Genomic DNA, 23,963 nt, shown 5'->3' on the forward strand with positions numbered 1-23,963 from the left:
ACTTACTTTTTTTAAATACAAATCGGATTACAAATACAAATTTGATTTCAGTACATTTTTTTTCTAATTTTCATAAATTTTGAATTTTATATATAACCCATGATAATGTTTTTATCTTTATGATGAAATTTAAATTAGTTAAATTGTATCATCAATATCATTCAATAGCTTGCTTTATAATGAAATTATTTGTGAAAAAAAACTTTCTCAATATATTGTATCTGAAGTAGGATTTTCACTCCATGTTTTTTAATTTTGCACAAGCAGTTATTTATACCAATGGTCATACAATAACCGCCAATGGTAATTCATATTTTTACTAATAAATTCAATTTTTTAACAATTCAATGAATTCAATTTTATTATATGAATTAACAATAAATTCACATTTTTTGTCTTAATAGGTAACAAGATGTAATTTTAAACCAATGCCTTTTTTATTAACAATTTAATAGCCAATGAAGCCATTATTCATGGTAAACAAGTTGGTCGTCAAAGGCGGTAAGTTTTTTTATATTATATTACCACTATAATACAGATTAATACTGTAATATTTGAAAAACATCTAAAAATCATGTGAACAGGAATAATTATACTGGCATTAAAAAGGTTTAATGGTATGATGATACTTTTTTAAACCCTGCACATTGAATTTTCCATCGCATTAAAAATTTTTTTGTTGCCTTTTGTAAACAATTAGTTGTTAGACTCAAAATATTAAAAACTTCATCTTTCTTGTTCAAGAAAATTATTTTAAAATTAAAATTTGCAACTAAAGTAATTGTTATAGAAGTACTGTACCTCCAGCAATCTGGGCAGTGTCTCCTTGTTGTAGTGCTCCAGCATTCCATTGGCTGCGTGCAACTGCTGTACATAAGCGTTGTGCATATCGTAATACTCCGCGAGTTTTGTATGGCTCCTGTGCTGGAGGAGATTATTGTAAGCTTCTGTATAGTCTTGATGACACTGCGGAAAAAAAACTTACTGAAACTGAGCATTCAGGATGAACAAGAGATGGAAATTATACTACATGTAGTAAGCACATATTCTTGTAATAAAAGTAATAAAACTTCCTTATGCTCCTCAAGAATCATTACCATTAAATACAAATTTAATGGTACATCCGAAACGATATAACATTAAATCTTGGTTCAAAATAACCGCGTACAATACAATGTAACGTATAACTGCAATAGTAAAGGAGCTATCCCTGCCCTGACGTAGCGTGGCGTGGTGTGGCTTACCGGGATAGATTGAATGACCAGCATCTTCGCGACAATACTCTGGCGGAAACAATGACTGAGTCCTAATGGCTATCACCGGCCACGATATAACTCATCTCGTAGGCAGTATGTCCTGTTATTAGTTTGGACCTGGCAAGCCCCACACTGTTACTTTATCCATAGGAAAGTGAAAAGCAACCATCCTAGGTAGTATGTCCTGTCATCGGTATGAAGGTGGCAAGATCCACACCAACATTTTAATCAACATGGAAGTGAAAAACAGCAACTATACTTGAAGCCTCTCAAGGTCACTTTTAGGATGCTTTTCGAGGGCATGAAAAAGTATGAGATTACTTTGATTACACTGTGGTATAAACTAGGATTCCAAAACTATTAATCATTGTAATCTACTTTTTAGAAACTGAATCTATAACAACTCATTTCTTAATTGGTGCATTTAGTTTTTCAGGAAAAAAAATAGCGCATGATTTTTCCGAAAACGTGTCTATGGATAAAAAAAATATGAAAGAAAGGGTCGTAAATTAAAAATATTTATTATTAGATATAATTTATCAAATATATTCATAATATATGCTTACAAATAAATTTTTTGCAAACTGCGAAGATACATCCGTATTCAAGATCTTGTGCGACTCAGAATTGGGAATTTTTAGTATAAGCTACACTATGGTGAGACTACTAAACCTATATCCTATGGAAAACATAGAATTATACGTCTACGCGTTAATGAAATATCATCTATTATGTTTAATCTTACATATATGAAATTTATAAGCCTACATAGGCTATACATTCTATATTAGTGCTTTATGTATTTTCTGCTTGGTAGTCCACTTTCTGTACACATTAATAACTGCTACTGTCGAACACCTCACAAGAGCATCCGTTTTGCTGATACTTGTTCCGACGCTTCGAGCGCCTACAAACATCCCGCGTTCAAACTCAGTTAAGTCACGTTTTTTGCCCATATCTCCGCGCGTAACACAATGCAATTGATAGTTCACTTGCCTTGCATTCCCTTTTTGTAGCTATCTCGGCCTCTAGCGGCAACACTGCGACGCAATAACTCATTTTGCATAAAACTGTCAGGTGGTCATAATAATTTGACCAATCAGTGTATAATGTGGCATACTTCTAAATTTGAAAATTCTATTTTTTTGTTCTAAATAATTTAACAACATTAATTTATAATTCGAACACTTATGGCAACAATCCTTCTCGATTAACCATAAACATATTTTTCGTCTTATATTTTTTCTCAACATTTTGTCATAGGACATGAAAGAATAAAATGTGTTATTATTAGATATATTGCGATAATTAATATCCTGATATATTTATTTTCTATACCTCGATCTCCCCTATTCGATAAATCCATTCTCACTTTTTCAATGATGACTCTTACTCCACTAATTATCCCCCCAGGGGGCATCTCGAGGATGAGATGCTTCCGGCATGGTGGTTGGATCTCGCCACCCTGGAGGGTACACTAATAGGTGGGGGATCTGACTCCTCTCATCGATGATGGGACGTACTTCCTTCGGGGAGGATTGCACCGTGGCCGGTGATGGCCCTTAGGACTCAACCACAGTTGCCGCCAATGTTGCTGTTGCGGCGGTCCGGTCATTCAGTTTTTATGGTTTAAATCCATGTGCCTTCGTGGCGGGTCGGAGAGTCAGATGGCTGACTAACTCCACTAATTACGCCTTCAAGTTTGAGATTACTTTGAGTCATCTGATAAAAAAATGACAGACTCTGTGTGCCAAAAAAACAAAATAAAAAAACACACAATATTTTTTATCTGAGTACAAAATAAGTAAAGATCGATGAGATGGATATTCAGACTAGGCGACGCATTATCACTTCATCTAATTTTCTGCGAAGTTATGGAAATTATTTTTAACATTGAATTAAATTGAAATTAACTGAAAAAAAATACAAAAATAAGCAATAATGTGAATGGTGAACTAAAAAAAGATTTAAATGCAACTATAACATAATAAAAATAAAAAAGAACAAAAAGGATGTTTGACAAAAAAAAAAAAAAGCCGACATCAGATAGACTCTTGCTAATATTGACCATACAAAATTCTGAGTTCATGAATTCCTTTGTTTGTAGGACACATTTAAACAATAAAAAAATGTTTTTTTGTTAGTAAAAAAATTTATTTTTCCACAATTTTTCTTAATGTTACAAAATTCCAAGTCTGTAAAAACGAATTCTGTAATCGATTTTTCACCTCTCTTTTTGACATATTAAAGTTCTGAAGTTTTGCATTGTTATATGTACCCCATAACAAAACCATAATCTAATAGTTTCAGAAACGTATTATCCCTTAAAATATTAATTTTGATTCCATATAAAAGTCACAATTTAGCAGGGAATTTTAGAAAAAAAAAATTGATAATAGGGTTACATAATATTTATAATAATGAATTAAGAAATAATTACAGAACAAAAACTAAAAATTAATGAAAAGAATTTAAAAAACAACCACATTTTTATTAATGTATTACAAAGTTTAAAAAAATGATACTTTTTTTTAATCAAAATTCTGATAGTCAAAACGAAATCCTAAAAATAGTAATATGAGATTAATTAAGGAAAAAAAATTAAAACAAGTCTAAAACGTTTTGCCATAATTAAAAGAAATAAAACTCTTCCTCTTATTTCATTTCCTTAGTTCGAAATTGCATGCAGAAGAAAGAACTTTTTCTGTTTTTTAATTAACTTTATTCTTTTTTTAGAATATTAAAAATTTATTGACAACGTTGTGTAAAATTATCTGATTTAGAAAGTTCTAGATACTTCTGCCCGATGTATAAATTTAAACAATTGGTTTAATTCTTTTGAATCTTCTTTATTAGGATATTTATCTATCAAGAGAAAAGGTGAGCATTTGTTTTCTATTTAATTTTCATATTTGAAAAAAACCAAGCTGTTTTCTAAAATTGATTTTATTTCGTTACAATTTTATAAATGCGATTAAAATTTCAATTTGTTTACAATATTTCTATGAGTGTCCCAAGTTTTTGAATTTCAGATTTTTTTTCTTAAAAATATAATTTTTTACTTTTTAGTACAATAATAATATCCTGTTTCTAACAAAAATATTTAAATTATTTAACCACTTAACTGTTTTTGACGAGTATACTCGTCATGGAAAAGCGCATTTTGGCGTTATTACTCCTGACGAATAAACTCATCATAAGTAATGACAATTTGCAGTTTGAATTACAATTGTAATAAAAACTCAAACATATTCGTCAATTTCAAGATGTTTCCAATATTTTGAGGATCAAAGAAACAAATAAAAGATTATTGATAATTATTATAAGAAACCCCCTCATATAATATGAAATGTTTTTCTTAAATGTATCGTTGTATTACATTAGTCATCACAGAAACAATTAGGCAACCATAAATTGTTTCAGACTCTTCAATAAATGGCGCGCCTGGTAATAAAAGCCGGGATGAGGATCCTTTTGTATCCTTTTTACATGTTTTCAAGAGGCGGCATTTTTTATGGTTCATATGCAAAAAATGTATGTCAGTTTAAATAAACAAATAAATGTGATTATTAAAATAAAAAAAATAAAAGTCATTTTATTACAACATAATTTCATATTACACATACTCTGTGCTTCACGAGTATACTCATCATCGCTAAATTTTTGCGACACAATTTAGATGCGCATTTTCCGAAGAGGTCGAACCAGTTAACGGGTTAATATTAATATTTTTCAAACACGATTATTTCTCAAATATATATTTGATCATTTCACATTTTTACTACCCTATCTAAAACAAATCATTTTAACAAATTACTATCTAAAACTTTCTATAACAAAATAAAATACCATCTTTCCCATTTCACTTCTCGGAACGTTCACCTTTACCTTCCATATTCCACGAAGCAGCTCTCGTGGCTTCTTAGCATTTAAGATTATCTCTAAATAATGGCTGCCGACAGCGAATGTCAGCCGGTATTAATACTGTCTTCTCCAATATTCGAGGTTTCATAGATAGTAATCAATGGCAAAGTGATTCTCTTGGGCATGTTGCCTTTCAAGCTGATTGAATTTCTCAAGCCACATAATGCATAACTGTCAAGAACATCGCGGCCATTCTTGGAAAATAGACCTGGATTATTAAGAAGGGGGTCTTAATAGACTTTAATGGCCACAAGCAGAGTTTCTGAGTGGTTGATGCCGCCTCGCGATGAGCATTATTATTAAACAGAGCATTGCGTCAATGCTTTATGAAATATAAAATAATGAGATGCTGTAAAGGAGCTTTCAGAGTTGGATTTCCGTAGATGAAATGCCTTATAAGCGGTGTTTGGAATGTAGAGAATATTTATCATTCACTAAAATATTTATATGTGTTTGTCGCATTAGGAAATTATAAGTATTTATAGTTGGAATAGAAAGCAACATGATTATATTTAAAGGATATTATCTTTAAAAAACTTGATATGTTATCAGAGACACTAAAATCACTCAAAATACTGCACATTAAAATAGTTACCGAATTTGGCCTTTAGTTATTTCTAGGTTAATCAGGTAATCATTAAGAAAGGGTTTAGATATTTTAATAATAATATTTCTAAACGTTAAAGTATTTCTTCAAAAATTTCTGAGTCATTTGGAGCACAAAAAAAATCACTTCAAAATTGAACCTGTGACGGTGGTCTCCCAGAAACTTTCTCTCATATTTCCCAATATGTTCTTATCCCCCATTTCCTGAAAAATTGTGAACTTTAGGTAAAACTACGAATGCTTTACGAATACGTATTTTGAACGCCTTTTCTTTTCTGACCAGTTGGAACTAAAATCTGACGGAACTTCTGTTTAATCTCAAGATTACTGAATTTTATTGATTTAACTAGCCACTGCGTTTATGAGTTATTACATTAATATGCATACAGAGTACAGATAGACAGACGATCAAACATTTTAAGATTTGGTTCGATATGATAAGAATATACATTTTGCTTGTTAAACTTACGTATCACATTTTATCTATCTAATTCTTTTCGTTTTATAATTATCGTTTTCTCTTATATTCGGATAATCGGGCAGACAGACTACGGATTTCGTTTAAAATTTGATAAATCTACACATTTGGAGTAGAGGTTAAATACCAATTTTCTTTCGTGTATATCAAACAGTTGTGAGTTATTGTGTTTACAAGCAGACGGACATAATCCTCAAAATGTGTTTTTCGGACTCGGGGGGGGGGGGTCTGAAATATGGACTTCGTCAAAATATCGAGTTCAAATTTTTTGATTTTTACAGTACTTTCTCACCTATTCTACACTTCCTATACGAAGAATTTTTTTTACAGTAATTTATTTTTGTACATTTCCCCCCTAAATTGAAGTATTCCTAAACATATTTTAAAGTATTGATTTACATTTTTTTTATTGCTTTAACTACTGCATTTATAATAAAGTGAATTGGGACGATAGTAAATAAAATGCAATTGTCATGGATGCATTAAGAATAAAATGCCCTAATTAAGAATTAAATTTAAAAAAAATATAAAGACAGATGCACCAAGCTCAAACGTTTCTTTCTGCGGAATTTCGAGTTGGAGAATCGAATCTCCATTATTGTTATTATTTGTACAATTTGAACAAAAATAAGCGATCTTAAATAAAATTTCATTTTAGCCTAGAAACTAAAATGGAATTTTAATTACCTGGAAAAATTAAAGCTACCAAATTAAATTTTTGAAATAGGCATTCTTTTAGGTAGATACGCTACAAGTCTGTAAAAAAATTAATTACTAAATTTTTAAACTCTTTTTTTGGAAAAAATTCAGTAAACTCAGGAAATAGGAAAGCGTGCTTCTTAGTGTTTATATGAGATTTAAAATTCTCATCATATTTCAAAACAAAGAAACGTTAAAATGTTAGTAATTTCATTTCAGGCAGCTTCGCTTAGTGGATTTAATTACGCATTAGCACGAAATGCAGTAATGTAAAAATTGGAATGCATTTATTTTAATAAATGAGCAAAAACAAGCAGACATATGTTCATCACATACAATAAAAATTACATCTTAAATAAATTAAGTATAACTAAAGAAAAAAAAATCAAATTCTTTCTCGATATTTACAGATTTGCAAAAAGGATTGAAAAACAAATTAGGATAGACTCTGTTTAAGATGCATCAGAATACTTTTGTTTTGCTGAAAATGTAATAAATAATTACTGATAAATTTACCCGGAAATATATTTAATGATACAATAAGCTTTCTATCTTCATTCTTGTCTTTGGATAAGGCATGGGATTACAGCAGAGCACTTTTTTGAAATTTATAAAATTTAATATAAGAATCATATTTTATTTACAGGAAATAAAACTAAGTATTTTGGTGAAATTTCTGAGCAGAATTTTATTACTTTTGAAATTATAAGCAATTATTAGTTAAATTTTAGGGAAAATTTAACTAATTTATTACAGCTATGCCAAACATCCTATAGTAAAATCGTATAAATTACTTTTCAATTACTTTTACACCATGCATAATTAATATATTTAGCTGTGTTAAAAACAAAAACATTACTATTAACTCTAAAAATTTTTACTAAAACTAATCGAATTTTTATTTTCATTAAAAAATTAATAAAATTAATAAATATGAACTGAAAGATTAAATTCTTGTTCATACCATAGCCAAGAAAAATATTTAGACAAAATTTAATTACAATTTCCTAAAAGTATTTTCAAAAATGTTTATCTCAAAGCGAAATAATGATAAACGCAGTTTCCAGGAAACGCATTTAGGCGATTTTAATGCAGAAAAAAAAACTTTATAATGTTACAATTCCCCATATTTTCAGCTAAAAATTATTATTATTTATTTAAAATTAATTTAATTTTCTTCTATACATTATTTCTGTATAATATTACAGTAGGCAATGACTAGCGTTTCTATACCAAAATTCACTCTGAATATGAAGACATGAATTCCCAAACATTAGTGGATCAAATGATATTTCCTAATTTTAGAGCATATAAACGATATTAATTAAGTAATACTGCAATACATGCTTCATTTTTTCTGATAAATTCAGACTTTTTTTTTTGGAGGGGGGGTAAAATAATCCATAAGAATTTTTCTTAAAATTTCCGTTCTGTAAGCATTTTTAAGCGAATTTTTATGCAAAATTCTGAATAAATTGACTTTATTTGCTTTTGTAACTAAATATGGAACTACTTATGAAGTATGGAAAATTGTTTTTCATCATGTCACACGATTTGCATCAATTGTTTGGAGTTTGATTGCAGTAGCTATAAAGAAAAAGAAAAACGCCGGCATTACAGCAAATTGCATGTTTTCTAAATTTCCAGCACATTATTACGGATAGCAATCATATAATAATTTTTTTTTATCTTGTGAACAAGTTTTTTGGTTGACTTTATTCTTTTCTTATATAAAAAATACGGAAAAAGTATTGTAATAGTCAAAAAAAAAAAAAAATTCGAACTAGAAATTTTGACAAATCTATCTCCATATCTTTCATCTTCTTGAGTTCGAAAAACACGTTTTTGGAAATTGTCTGTTTGTCTGTATTTCAGCGACAAAGATAATTAAAAATCCGTTTAAGTTAGGCAGATAAAATTTAATACATTGTTTTTAAATTAATTTATAGATTTCTGTCAAATTTTGAGCAAAATGTATTTAGAAGAAATCTGTCTATCTTCTATGCACATTTGTTACATGCACAGATTGACAGAATTCTCCTTTTCTTTTTTACAAAATTTCAGTAGGGAACTCTTATTTTTGTGTAAAAAAAATTACATACAGTTTCCAAATGTCTAGCCTATAGTGTTTCAAGGTTATGGTCTACACACGCGGACAAACAGACAGACATGATTTCAAAAATTGTTTTATGGTCTCGAATATCCTTTTTCTATAATTCTTCGTATCTGAGAGAACGAACAAAAAGAAACCATTTTAGCATTATCACGAGCAGGAGATATCAGCATTTTTTTTTGACACTGAAATATTTCTCTTGACCATCTAATTAGATAAATGATACATTTTAAAAAGGATTCACTAAGGAAATGATTATCCTTTCTTCTTTCCACCAGGTGACGCTGCTTCTCTTCTGTTAGAAATGAATCTCCAGTAAGTAGACAATGTCAAGCTAAGACATGCTGGAAATTTGCCGTTCGAACAGCCTACACTCTGTATTTTAAGAAATCGCACATTAATATCAATAAATTCAACTTACGTTGATGAAATTACTTACACTAGTTTGTTATACTCTCATCTTATTGCGTGCTATAAAATTAGCACTTAATATTTTTTAATGAAACAATCGATGGAAATGACCCCAAAGAAGATATACAATGGTATATTTGGCCTGTTTTTGTGGTTCTACGCAGTGTATATTATAAGGCTCTGAATTTGATAGACAGATAAATTTTATTTCATTCTTCAATATGTTTTTATAGTAATAATTTATTTTAGGTCAATTTTTGATATACAGGGTGTTTATTTAGTCCCGGACCCATTTTGTTGCTTAATAACTCATAAAATAATAAAGATAGATTAAAATTAATAACATAAATGGTTAAATAGACTCAAAAAGTTTCATGACCCTAGTCAATGAACTTCCACGTGTGCCCCCTTCGTCGCACGGAGAATATGAAGTCGATAGTCAATTTCACGCCAGGTAGCGGCAAGCATGTCGGCATCCACAGAGCCTATTGCGGTTGTAATTCTGGCTTTTAGGTCATCAATGTTCGGCACTCTCCTCCTGAAAAAGTTGGAGGATCTTTTTGGTAAATTCTGAAATTTCTCTGTGCTTGCACTATCGATTTCGTTTCTATGAACCACCATAAAATCTGTGCTTTCTCTTGTGGTGTATGCATTCTCCTTAATATCCGCTCGAATAAAACATCACATACAAAAGTACTACATAGAACAAACACATCAAAAGTAAACATAACATAGCAATAGTTGCCAAAAACAAAAGAGAGAAAAATGCAATTAATAAGCAGACGATATTTAGAAAAGTACAGATATTTAGACTGGAAAATGAAATTATCTGAAATTAACCATACGCGCAGACGATATTTACAAAAGTAAAAATATTCAAACCTGAAAAGGAAAATATATGAGTTATTCCATTGATAAATGCCATAAGTTTGTTTATATCTTCATTATTTTATGAGTTATTAAACATCAAAATGGGTCCGAGACTTTATAAACACCCTGTATTATTTTTCTGAAATATCAGGCGTTTATTTATTAATTAACTGTGCGACATCCGTGTTTATAATCAATATTATTTAAGTAGGCAATTGGTGTTTATAACTGAAGTCAGTAATAATTCAATGAATGTTATGAAATCATTAGGAACTTGACCAGTTAATTATGCTTGGAAAAGTATTAATATTATCCTATTTTTTTCAGCTTACAAAATTATTTTTTAAATGATCAAAATTATTGATTTGACTAATAGACTCATAACATGTTTTAAACAATTCATGTGTGGTCTTTCCAACACACTGACCAGAGGTAAATGCTTAGTCTGTCAAGTGAAAAATCCACCATTGTGTGATATGTGATAATTACAATTTTAAAATATAAAACCCTACTTCTATTTTAAGAAACCAAAATACGATAATGAAGCTTTATATTCAATTTATTTGAGATTTAGTAATTTCACAGAATATGTATATATGGTGTGTAAACATATTTTAGTAGATGCGGTGCCAAAAGAAGAAACTTGATGTCGTGGCTGGTTCGTGAGTGCTTTCAATAAATAGGCAAATAGAAAACTTAACAGATTTATTTCAGATTGGTTCGAGTTACTCTGCTCAGTAACTCCTTCTCCTCCAAGAGCAAACACTCGAATGACATCACTCTTTTAATTACACTCGCGCTAGTGGTCTAGCGCCATCTATGAACGTTTATTTCCTAACGCTTCAAAATCCAATCACTACACTTGAAATTTTAAAACGATTTATTTCATCACGTGAGGCATAATTTACGTACAAGAAGCAACGATCAAACTGACGTTCGTTTACAACGCATACAAGTGCAAAAGAGAGTCAAGTTTTTCCTTCAGTGATTTTGCTAAGAGATTTTGATAGGGATTTCTCTGACAATTGTAGTCTTAGGAAAGGGAAATTTAGGTATCTTTCAAAGAATGTTGTAAGCATAAGGGATTTTTATCCCTTCACTCGGAGTGTGTGAAAATGCTGAATTCAGCAATTTTACAGAGAGCATGTTGAATTAATTAAATAAAAAAGTGGGAATTGGATCAGGAAATAAGAGAACATTTTAGAATGAAGTAAATATGTGCTAAATTAAGCTAAAATTAGGAAATTAATTAAGTTTAAATTAGATTTGAATTACCATCACACACACACACACACACACACACACACACACACACACACACACACACACACACACACACACACACACACACTCACACACCATGGAAACAATTTTACTTTCTTCCAATTAACAATTTAAAAGACGAGTTTAAAAATTAAACATTAAACGAGATTACTCCAACTGTTTTTTATATACGGTTCAGGCAAAACAACATTTAAAATAAAATTACCAAGAATTACAACAATAAATTGTATCATAAAGTAACTAGTACTCTGAATTTCCGCACGAACTTGTCATTTGAAATTCTAATTTTGTCACGAACTGTTATTGCAGACATATTCAGTCGATCTCGTCTGGGAGATCTCTTCAGTTAACACGAACTTTGGTCTTTATACGAGCCGTGAATCATTTTGCGATCCGATTTTTAAACTATTCAGTTTGAAAAGACTTCATCCTTTCATTAGAATAAAAAGATTTCTAACGATGTATGAAAACTATTTGATCCTTTGTCATCAACTTTTTCAAATAAGTGGTTTCTCATTAAATGTTTATTTTTAGAACCATTTAAAAGAATCTAGAGAAGAGGAAGCTATTTCCAACATAAATAGAAAGTGTAGCGAGCTAGAAAATTAATCATGTTAAAGATTTAGATTCCGTTATTTTCTCTTCTTCATGTCAGCAGGCTAAATTTCATCAAAATAATTTTTATAGAGTGGTATTTAATTATTTGTAAATTTATCAAGAGTCATGGATGACGTGATATACAAAATGAAAAAATCATTCAAAACGTATTAGAGAGGGGTCGCTGGACCTAAAGTTACCGAATTGGCATGTAGTTATTTCTTGGGTAATAGAAATTCTTTAGGAAAAAGGAATTCCTAAAACTTTAAATGGATTTTAATTAAAAAAATCCCCTCGGAAAGGCAAAAATCGATTCTTTTATATCTAAGTTACTATCTGATAACATAAATTGTTGAAGTTAAAAACTGTCAAAATTAGGGCTTGAAAAATCACTTTTCATCTACTAACTTCTAATATATTGCAGTTATTGAAAAATTTTAAATACAAAAGTTGTTCGTCCTATTCAGGCGCTAATTTGACTAATAGGATTTATTTTTCTATCTTCACTATTAAGAAAGTTATTGCGAAATGAAAATTTCAACCCCCTAACCATTTCAACCTCTTTTGAGCTAGATGAATCATTAACGAAATCGTCCGAGATTTTTACATTTCTAATAACATATTCCAAGCCAGTTAAAATCCAAACAAAATGACTCTAGTTATCCTGTTCACAAGATAACACGGGCAAATCGTTATAAGTATATTATATATAAACATGAACAAAGGGTGGTTTTGGGCTCTATAGGGATCATGATCAGTAAATAACTGAAGAAATTTTCCCGAAGTCTTGTCGTTAGCACCATTTCAATAGGTGGTCTTCTTATAGGAATTTACCTAAAAACATTATTTAAAGTTTTAACGTTTCCCCACAATAACTTCAGTGCATATTATTGCACAAAATTAATTTTTACTCAATTCTAAAATTTAAAAATAAACATTTAGCATCATTCAGCAATATTCGACATCCATTTTATTTTCCCTAATTTTGTTTCTATGTTTTTCTTCTAATTTTATAAAATTTTTAAAAATATTTTTGTGTAGAATTTATAAGAATATTTTTCATTATGTATAGTTACTATATCACGCCCGTTGTGAGGACATTAAGTACATTTTTTTCTGTGCTATAAAATTATTGCATAGATTATTACTCCTATTAAATTAAAAGCAAATTTTAAAAATAAAATAAAAATAGATGTTTTAAATCTGAATAGTTTCATGGCATGATGCTTTAGAAAAGAAGGCCGAATCCTTTTAAAATCTTTTAACAGGAATTTTGTTGGTCAAAAATGGCGAGTTTAATGAATGATTTTTTTTATACCGTGATTTTAATAAACCTGCATTTTTTATACCTTCTCGAGCTATAAACAGCCCATCTTAGAATATAAACACTTTCGTCTATCTGATCTCTCTATCTGTATAATCAATTCGTAATAACTAAGGCTGATGAAATTTGCCAAGAGGTCTTTGTATCATAAATGAAGTACTGTATCAGATTCTTCATAAAATATATCAACGGAAAAACTATTCATGTGAATTGCTTTCAGTAGTGATGCGACATTGTCTTTAATGTTGCTCTTTGTCTAGATGCTTTGATCTCTTTGACAGTTTTTTAACCCTTTCTAGGGCCGTGGGAAGTATGCTTCCCACCAAATTTATCAATCTTTGTATGAATTTATGTAGGTTGGCATAAGTTCTGACAAATTTTTTTAGAAAGACAGGAACTTATATGCTTTAGTTCTTTATTTTACACAAAATTATGTGTCCTGATTTGAAATCTAATTATTAATTATCCAAATTAATTAATTAATCAAATTAAATTTGTCTAATAAGCTAAATGAATCCCTTTTCTTATTCTAATTTCAAGCCTCAAAATATTTTAACATAATATGACTAGAAAAAAAATGGCCCTTTAAAGAGTGTATTTCAGAGAAAGAATGAAAATCACTCGGCTCTAAGCCGTATTCTCGATGAAGAAGAAGGACGCAAATCTGCCACAATAAAAGATGCCTTTCAACGAATTGATCAAGTATTTCGAAAGAAAAGGTGGATGCTGAAATTCTAATCCACGAGCTGGTCAACCAGCATCCCAAAATTGCGACTTTGGAGGGAAAAACATACACTATTTTATTCTGTTGGAATTTTAGGTAACGAAGAGGCAGACAAGCCTGCCAAATTGGCGACTACTTCAATCTCTACTTATATCCCAATGAGCGACATAAAGAAACATATTAAAATGCTTCTTTATTCTAAATGGCAGAGGCAGCGGTACCTGAAGACAAACAACAAACTTCATGCTATCAACCCTCGTGTGCAACCTGGATCCTCATTAGCAAACAGAAAAGCAGATGTTGTTTAATCTCTTTTATGCATTAGACACACTAGATTCACCCATATTCACTTGCTTCTATGTCACCAACAACCATTGTGTTCGAAATGCCATTGTCAAACGTCTGTTCAACATATATTATACAACATATATATTAGCATTGGCAATTTTTTCAAAAGTCTAGCCTTCCATTATCTTTCTTGCTTGATAAGATACTCCAAGTCCGACTCTTAGCATTTTTAAAGTCGATGGAAGTTTATCCATTTATTTAAATCTTGATTGATTTTTCACGTTTCTTTCACTGACTGTTTTAAAATTTTATAATTTTACCTATTGTTGGGTACAGCATGGCACTTGTGCCAGAAAAACCCAAACAAACAAAAATCAAATCAAATTGGAGGGAAAACTTTTAAACATTCCAGTTCCTTTAAAAATAAAAAATAATAAACCTCCAGTCTAAAAGGAGGAGGTTAAAGTCTGTTTCACATCACAAATGGCAATGTCTTTCGAAGAGGAGATCGAAAACCTGGTAAATCAATATGAGAAATGCCTGAATCTTTAAGATAATTGCAGCGAAAAGTAATGAAACGAATTTTATACATATCTTTGGAGTAATAAATTTGTTTCGTTTTGCTCTATTCTGTTATCTTTTTGATAGATTCCTATAGGGAGACTACCTATTGGAATGGTTGCCATGACCAGACTCCAGAAAAAAATTTTCAGTTATTCGCCGATCATGTCCCTAGAACCTAAAACCACCCTTCTTTCAAAAGTTTATATCATATATATATATATATATATATATATATATATATATATATATATATATATATATATATATATATATATATATATATATATACGTATAACACTTTTCCCGTGTAATCTTGTGAAAAGGAAAATTGCATTAACTTTGCCTAGATTTTAACCGGCTTGGAATATGTTGTAAGAAATGTAAAAATCTCCAACGAGTTCGTAAATGGCATATTTAGCTCAAAGGGGGTGGGGGTAGAAAGGGTAGGAGGGGGGGGGTGTCGAAATTTTCATTTCGCTGCGACTTAACTAATATTGAAGAGGGAAAAATAAATCCAGTTAGCCATATTAGAGCCTCATTAAGATGAAATATTTTTGCATTTATTTGATCACTGCACTATCTTAGGGACGAAAGTAATTTTCATTCTCTAATTTTGACTCTTTCTAACATCAACAATTTATGTTGAAAAATAGTAACTTAGATGTAAAGGAATCTACCTTTGCTTTTGAATTTGCCGAGAGGAGTTTTTTTTATCTGTCGGAGTTTGGTAAAAAGAAATTATTCTAGCATATTTTTCTGACACTTACAATACGCAATACTTTCTCTTTGTTTTGGAACAAAAAGACCAGTTTTAATCCAGAGTTTGAACATAGGCCAAAATATATCGCATTACACTGGTGCAGGTGTTTGATGTCGAAGCATTCAGTAAAATAAAAGCCTTCTATCCTGATCCGCCGATACTGAGACTTTTAAATCCCCGTCTCCAAAACACCACGATGAATTGTGGTGAGGTGAGATCCTTAATTGTACTGTAAATGCCGAGAACTTAATCCCTACAACCTCAGTTGAGCCGGAAATCCCGAGAGATTAGACGTCACCACCGATAAAGCAGAGGAAGGCTCAATAAATCAGACTTAACTTGCACCAAAGGTGACGGAAAACGTCCAGTGTTACCTATATCTCAAGGGTAGCAGTGCTTTAAGATATTCCGCATTGCTTAGTTCATTTGAAATATAGCATTCGCCACTAGAGGTAACAGGATTTACTATGTTATGGTGTATATTAAACTTTTAAAATTTTGTACCCAAATAATAGGAACCAAAACTATGTGTACCGTCTTAAAAGCATTTTCTAATTAAAAATTCATGTTTCCTAAATGAAGTGTTTATAATCAAAGAATGAAATATTTGATTTTTAAATTATTAAAGTAAATTTGTGGATAAAACGTTTGCATTAAAGAAAAATTTAAATAAATTATATTTTATGTTAAATAATGGGTGATAATACATAATTAGCTTTTTTTGGATACCAGATGTTCTCTAAATATATTAAAATTAATTTAATAACTTCAACTAACTTTGATGAACTACACCTAACGATCCAAAACGAAAGAACTATTTGAATTACTTCTGAGTATAGTATACTTCACGACAATCCATATTCCGTACGACCAGGCTTAGTTTTCTTTATCATAATTAATTGAAGGCAAAGCATTGGCATTGTTAACATTTCCAAGTCACTGGAAGTGGGCGTCTGCTACGATCCTCCTACGTGTCATGTGCAAAATACAAGTTGTGACAGAAAAAAAAGCAGCGTTCTGCTTGTTGTTCGTTTTTTCGTGAGTGTGTAACGGACCTCAATTGTTTCCACTGTTCCCGATTGTAACTGCATAGTACGTACAGGATTCGTAAATTGTTCATTGGGTATGTTTAATATATTTTTTTAAAATATACCACAGTGAAGTGAACAGAATTCATGTTAAAATGTGAACCATTTATATCTTTTAACTTATTTAATATGCTTACTCTAATAAATTCTTGCAATGTAATATATAAACTATCAGAAAAGCCTTCAATTTTAACTCGACATGTTACTGGCAACAGCTTCTATGTTTTATCGAGGCGCGGCCGCGTTCACATTCTACGTGGCTTGAGATGAATGGAGAGCTTAGTACTCAATAAGAAGAGAGAAAATATGTATTGTAACAGTGGGTTTTGATATAAAAACTTTGTATTCTGGTATTGATGGCCAAAGAAATGAGTTATAGAACTACGGCCTATCCGGCTTTTTTGTTATCCAGCCTGTCCTTCCGCCACATTAGGCTGGATACTCGGGAGTGTACTGTACTTGCACAATAAACATAAGTGATAAAGCATTCTGATTGCTGAGATATTCACGCGAAATGATGAAATTAATCCACGAATAAAATTAACGAAATTGTACCAGTTGTTGAGATGGGAGTCAGAATTAAGTTTTTATCTTGCGATATCTCTCGAAAATATTAGGTGGAAAGTTAATGACCGTTGATGGTGTATCTATGGGTCATGAGTTTTCATGTGAAATAAATAAATTCCTCTCGGCAAGCGGGAAGGCAAAGGTAGATAGATACTTTTACATCTAAGTTACTATCTGGCAACATAAATTGTTGATGTTAGAGACAGTCAAAAACACTTTTCAGCCCCTTACTCTTAAGATATTGCAGTTATCCATACACTTTAAATACAGAAGTTGTTCGTCTTAATAAGGCGCTCATTTGGCTAATTGGATTTATTTTTCTATCTTCAATATCATGAAAGTTCTAGCAAAATGAAAATTTCAGCCCCCTCCCCGAATTTCCAACCCCTTTGAGCTAAATGGGCCATTTACGAAATTCTTCGAGATTTTTACATTTCTGACAACATATTCCAAGCCAGTTAAAATCCAAACAAAATGACTCTAGTTATCCTCTTCACAAGATAACACAGGCAAAGCGTTTTACGTATATTATATATATATATATATAACTTTTGAACGAAGGGTGGTTTTGGGTTCTAGGGACCACGATCGGTGAAACACTAAGAAGTTTTCCCGAAGTCCTATCATGAGAACCATTGCAATAGGTTGTATTCTTAGAGGAATCTACCTAATAGACGAAATCGATGTAGTGGCTGCGTTAGTTTTCTTTCGAAAATGGGAAGGGATTTGGCGGTCATTAATGAAATGTTTAGAATTCACTTTTTTCATATGAAATAAAAAGCGGGGAAATCAGACCGGTAGTTGTGCCTGTAGAAAAAACTCTTTAGTTTTCTTAATTATTTTAACTGCGTAGTTAGCAAATATTAAGATTCATATTGATGAAGATTAATGACTAATCATTTTTATGCTGTAAGATTTTTGGACGTTATAGTAGAAAAACTTCAAAGTTTCGCATAATTTTTAATTAATAAAATTTCAGAAAATTGGCTCCTGATTAGCTTATTCCTATGATCCAAAGTATGAAGTGCCAGATTTGTTAGTTTTAGATCAAACGGTCTGAGTTGTAGAGAACCAACACACACAAACGCGAGCACATACATATTTAATATTTATTATTGTACAGGTTGTGCCGCCTAATATATCATAATGGGGCCATTGTATGGAAGCCTGCGATACCCTGATTTATAATAATGCAATGACATGTTTAGCACGAGTAAAATAAAATATGGCTATTCTACATTTCTATGGTAATATAAACTATGGTAATACATTTCTATGGCATTATAATCTCGTTAATATCAATTCGAACAAATGTTTTAATTAGATTTGGAATTTAAAGGTATCACAGGAAATAATTCTTTTAATCGAGAATAACGGGATGTTTGATGCGAAATGAGTCGAACGAAAGCTAATTATTCGACTAATAGCTTAACACGGGGAACTGTATTTTGATGACACAATACTACTTGAAGGCAGTTCGATCCTTATTCCAGTCTAGAGATAAACACCAAAAGATATCATCACAGTTATATTAAAATGCCGTATATCAAATCTGTCCAAACAATTTATTGATACATAACACTTGCTTAGCTAAACTACATTCTTTCTCACTTTTTTATAAACAGCAGCTAGAACTCAAATGACATATTAAGAATAAAATATGTTACGCAAGATCCCAGACGTCTCATCAAAACAATGGCGGACAGGGCCGATCGACTGAAAGAGGACTGCAATTAGGATGATCAAAATACTTCTTTATTTTTCAAGCTGCTAAATAAGTTTGTAAAAATATATAAATTCTTTGAATGATAAAATATTAGAATAATATTAAAACTTTTTTTGTGTATAATTTGCTTGGGCTTCTTTATATCTCATTACAATAATTTATCTATTAGAATATATATAAATTCCAAACTCTGGCTAAATAATATTGTTTACAAATATGGATACTGCACAATTTTTAGTCATAATACATAATTTAAAACAAATATTTTTGGCAAGGATAATAAAATAAAAAATAATAACTTTAAATAAATCATTAATACGTTTAAAATGTGATGAAATGATGAAATTTTGTTAAAAGTCTCTTTTAATAAAGTGCAGTGCCTAAGGTCTCAAAATATCTCAATCTGTCACTAAATCAAAACGTCGTGAGCTCCGCTAAAATTATTATTTTTTTTTAACATACGATATTTTGATGCAATAGTGACAATATTATGGTTTTCAGAAATCAATCAGAAAAATGCTACTTTCACATGAAATAATTTACTACATTACAGATTGGATATCATACAGCAAATTGGGTAGGTATCATTATGCAAAGGAAATCATGCACAATCAGATATATGCAACAATGAAATCAAAATCATAAAAGGATCCAGAGCCACCAATGAATCAATTGTGTCGAATTATTTTTTTTATTTCGACTGTTACCATGGAAATAGAATTAAAAATGATCACGAGACTAAACCATTAAATGCTTCTTTCTAATTCTGAATTAAATTTAAAATATGTTAATCGTCCCAACATAAAAAATGGTTCGGACTTGCTGGGTCATGGAAAACAAATGATTTATTGAATATGTAAAATTACAAAAATATTGACAAAAATAATTATTGACAAGATTTTTTTGAAAAAATTGTCAAAAATAATGTTTTTGAAAGTGAAGCATGTATGTATCTCGCGACCCCTTACATCAAAACAGTTGAGCAATCCAGCCAAAATGTAAGAATAAGCATGAATACATCTACCTTTATGTTTATTTGTATTATTGTATTTTGTTACTAATATAGTTAAGAGCTAATTAATATACAGTACACTCCCGAGTATCCGATTCGCTGCTACCGGCTTCCGTACTATCCGGCCTAGTGTTCTTTTATCGTAATTAAATGAGGAAGGCAAGACGTTGCATTGGCAACATTGCCAAGGCAATGAAAGCGGGCGTTAGCTACGATTCTCCTACGTGTCACTGCAAAATACAAGTTGTGACAGGAAAAGAGCAGTATTCTGCTAGTTGTTCATTTCCATCTATTAAGGACTTTTCGAAAAACTAAATATTGTAAGTTTTGACTCTTATCTCAGAGTACCTTTTCATATCTGCATAATTCTTTATCAATGAAAAAAAAAAACAGTTTGCGTCAATTTTCTTATGAATCATACATAAGGTTTAGGTTTAGTTATATTAACGTCCCGTTTGAAGCTACACTTGGGCTATTTTGGGACGAACCTCGTCATTTTGAACCGCGGTCAGATGTCGAGGACGACACCTGAGCTGGCACCCCCCTCTCCACACCACACCATACCAGCGGGAGGACGTTTGGTCAGGACGGATTTAACATGCAACAGACCCCCTTACACGACGGTTCTTCGGTGGAATCGGGTCTCGAACCTGAAACCCTCCGGTTCCGAAGCCGAGACTTTACCACCAGGCCACCGCGGCCCGAACATACCCAAGATTTAAGTTAATGTTTTGTTTATGTATCCTGCATTTAATTTATGAATTTATGTTATTATGTGAACAACATTACAGAATTTATGTTAAAATGTGAACAATTAATATCTATAATTTACTTTAATAAATTCTTGAAAGGTGAAGAGCAGTATACAAACATATATAAATTACCAATACATAGCCTTCTATTTAAACTCGACACGCCACCGGCAACTGCTTGTATGATTCAATGGTTCACAACCGCCTTCACATTCTACGTGGCTTGAGATAAATGGAGGGCTTAGTACTCAATAAGAAGTGGGAAAATACGTATTATAACAATGAGTTTTTGTATGAAAATTTAGTCTTCTGATAGTGGTAGGCAAATAAAAGAGTTCATAGAACTCCGGCCTATCCGGCCTTTTTGTTATCTCACCTGTCCTTTCGCCACATTAGGCCGGGTACTACGTATAAGAGAAAGTTTTAAATAAAATGTATCATAAACATAAAGCCAATTAATTTACTTTCTTTGGTATGCCACTTTCACTGACGATTATTTATTTACATGGCTATTCTGAACTGTTGCTCAGCTACGCATAAAAGAGCAAAAGATTTTATTTTGCAGCGTGTGTCATTCATATGGTTCAAATGAATGTATGACATGGAGTGATTGATGTATTGAAGCATGATTCATTTTTAAAATTGCTTTGTTAAAATAAAATAATTATTAAAAGTAAAAATACAACTTCACTCAAAATCTTATAAAACAAATGCATCCAAATATTTTTAAAAAAGAGACGAAAACTTTTATATCTTGAGACAATAATGCCACAAAACGCATACAACTAAATCAGCCTTCATCTAACAATGGAAGCCCACTTTGCAGTGTCTTTGCCACAGATGTGAAGAAAATCATTGGCTATTTTCGATAGCTGGATACATATTTCATCCACGGTTCTATTATTCCTTTATTTCAGCTCTATTCTTAATAGTCACGCAGCAGATGTTTCTGCCGTGATCCATTGATCCAATCAGTCCCGAAGGGAGTTCAATTTTATGAATAAAGTGCCCTTTCCATGGTCCATTTCCTTCGCCAGTTTTTCTCTTTTGGAAGACCATCCCATTCATTTATAATATAATCCAAGAAATTCCCCACTTCTAAAGAGTGCTCTAGAATATCTGGGAATTATTAAACGAATTTTATTTGAATAGATTTTTAGGAAGATTGTTTTGAATGCTTAATAGACAGTGTAAAATAAACAAATATTTTAGTCACTTTTGTATAGTTTTGTATACTTTGTTGCCTTTGGAGGCTAGTTTTTACTCATCCAAAATAATGGTTCTGTTTCATTTTAATCAAATTTCTAGTGACTGATTTGATGTTTCTGATTTCCTCAAGACAGTATTTTTTAAACATAAAACTGTAATAAATATCAAAGCCATTTTATTTCATTAACCTTACATGAGTTTATTGAGTTCCTGAACCTTCTCAAATGGAATCAATCATAGTGCTATTAAAAACGTAATCGCCAGGTTCATCTGCCTTCAGAATACACGCTTTTTTCACTTCAATTTCATTTTCTTATTTTTCACGTAAGCTAAGCAGATGAGAAATTTTATGTTTCTTCTTTAGCTTTCTACAATCGAAAAAATTAGACAAGTATTAGTTAGTTAAAAAGTATTAGATAAAACAATAAAAACACGTTTTGGAAATTTTGGAAGTTCCATCATTTTGTTTATAAAGATTTTAGCCAATTGAATTAATTGAAAATTTCTCTATATTAAAATTTATATTTTAGTATTAAACTAATATCTGAGCATGTATACAAAAGCCGATTTACCTCTAGCTCTTTTTTTTTTGACATAAACACCATGAAGATTGAAGCATTTGTCATATTGGTGGACCAGGTTTCTGATCTCCTTTGAGAAGAACGTTGCTTTCAGTGATGGGTCACGTTACTTTGAAATATATCATTAACCGGAAGTGTGTGTGTTTTTTTTTTAAAAAAATCTTCTATTAAGCAAAGCATATGAAGTCTAAACATTCATCTTGCAAAGTCAAAACTTTTGTTAACTAGTCTGCTTGCCTGTTTTCTGGAATTCCTGCTTCTATCGGTTGTCATATTGGTGGACCAGGTTTCTGATCTTCTTTTAGAAGAACGTTGCTTTCAGTGATGGGTCACGTTACTTTAAAATATATCATTAACAGGAAGTGTGTTTTTTTTTTTTTAAAAATCTTCTATTAAGCAAAGAATATGAAGTCCAACCATTCATCTTACAAAGTCAAAACTTTTGTTAACTAGTCTGCTTGCCTGTTTTCTGGAATTCCCGCTTCTATCGGTTCTTTCGAACCACTTGAAGAACTTTTTGAACAAGATATTCTATTGGGACAGCTTTCACCCTTATTTCCCTTCATGGAGAATGCGGCTTAGAGCCAAATGATTTTCATCACTTCTTGAATCAAAGAAGTGTTTAGGGTTTAAAATGATAATTCTAGTCTGGTGGGATGCTTCAAATGAACGTTAATAAATCAATGAATTTAAATGAAAGAAATTCTGTTTATGATTGCATCCCTAGGATTGTAGATATATGAAAAATTTTTGGACTAGATCCGCTTGTGGCTTGATTGGTTACCAGTTTGTTTATTTGTGTGTATAGTGACGCAATAACTCAAACACGGAACTAGAGGGTTGTTTTTTGATAGATAAGATTTTATCAACTAAATTTTTGAACATTATCAAATTCTGGATGATATGTCCAAGGATAGAATGTCTACTTCTCTATTTGTAAGTCTATGAACCTTGTAATTCAAAAATACAGCATAACTGAGACATATTACGCTGTCTTGAAATCCAAACATATCAAATATTTGTATCAAAATCTAAAACTGATTTGTAGACAGAAAATTGCGAATTCGTTAAATTAGCTTCTTCGTGGGAAGATCTATCTATCCAAAATGCTAATGTATTGCCATTATTAT

General features: G+C 31.1%; 1 protein-coding gene across 7 annotated transcripts in view; it reads right to left on the minus strand.

Annotated features, from left to right (window-relative positions):
* LOC129983710 (uncharacterized) overlaps positions 1 to 23,963 on the minus strand; it is a 599,516-nt gene that overhangs the window by 98,461 nt on the left and 477,092 nt on the right. For all 7 annotated transcript variants that reach the window (XM_056093306.1, XM_056093309.1, XM_056093308.1 and 4 more), the window contains exon 5: positions 802 to 966. In XM_056093306.1, the coding sequence (XP_055949281.1) occupies positions 802 to 966 (165 nt within the window). The remainder of the gene's footprint in view (positions 1 to 801; positions 967 to 23,963) is intronic.

The sequence above is a fragment of the Argiope bruennichi genome, chromosome 9, assembly GCF_947563725.1.
Source record: "Argiope bruennichi chromosome 9, qqArgBrue1.1, whole genome shotgun sequence".
NCBI classification, from domain to species: domain Eukaryota; kingdom Metazoa; phylum Arthropoda; class Arachnida; order Araneae; family Araneidae; genus Argiope; species Argiope bruennichi.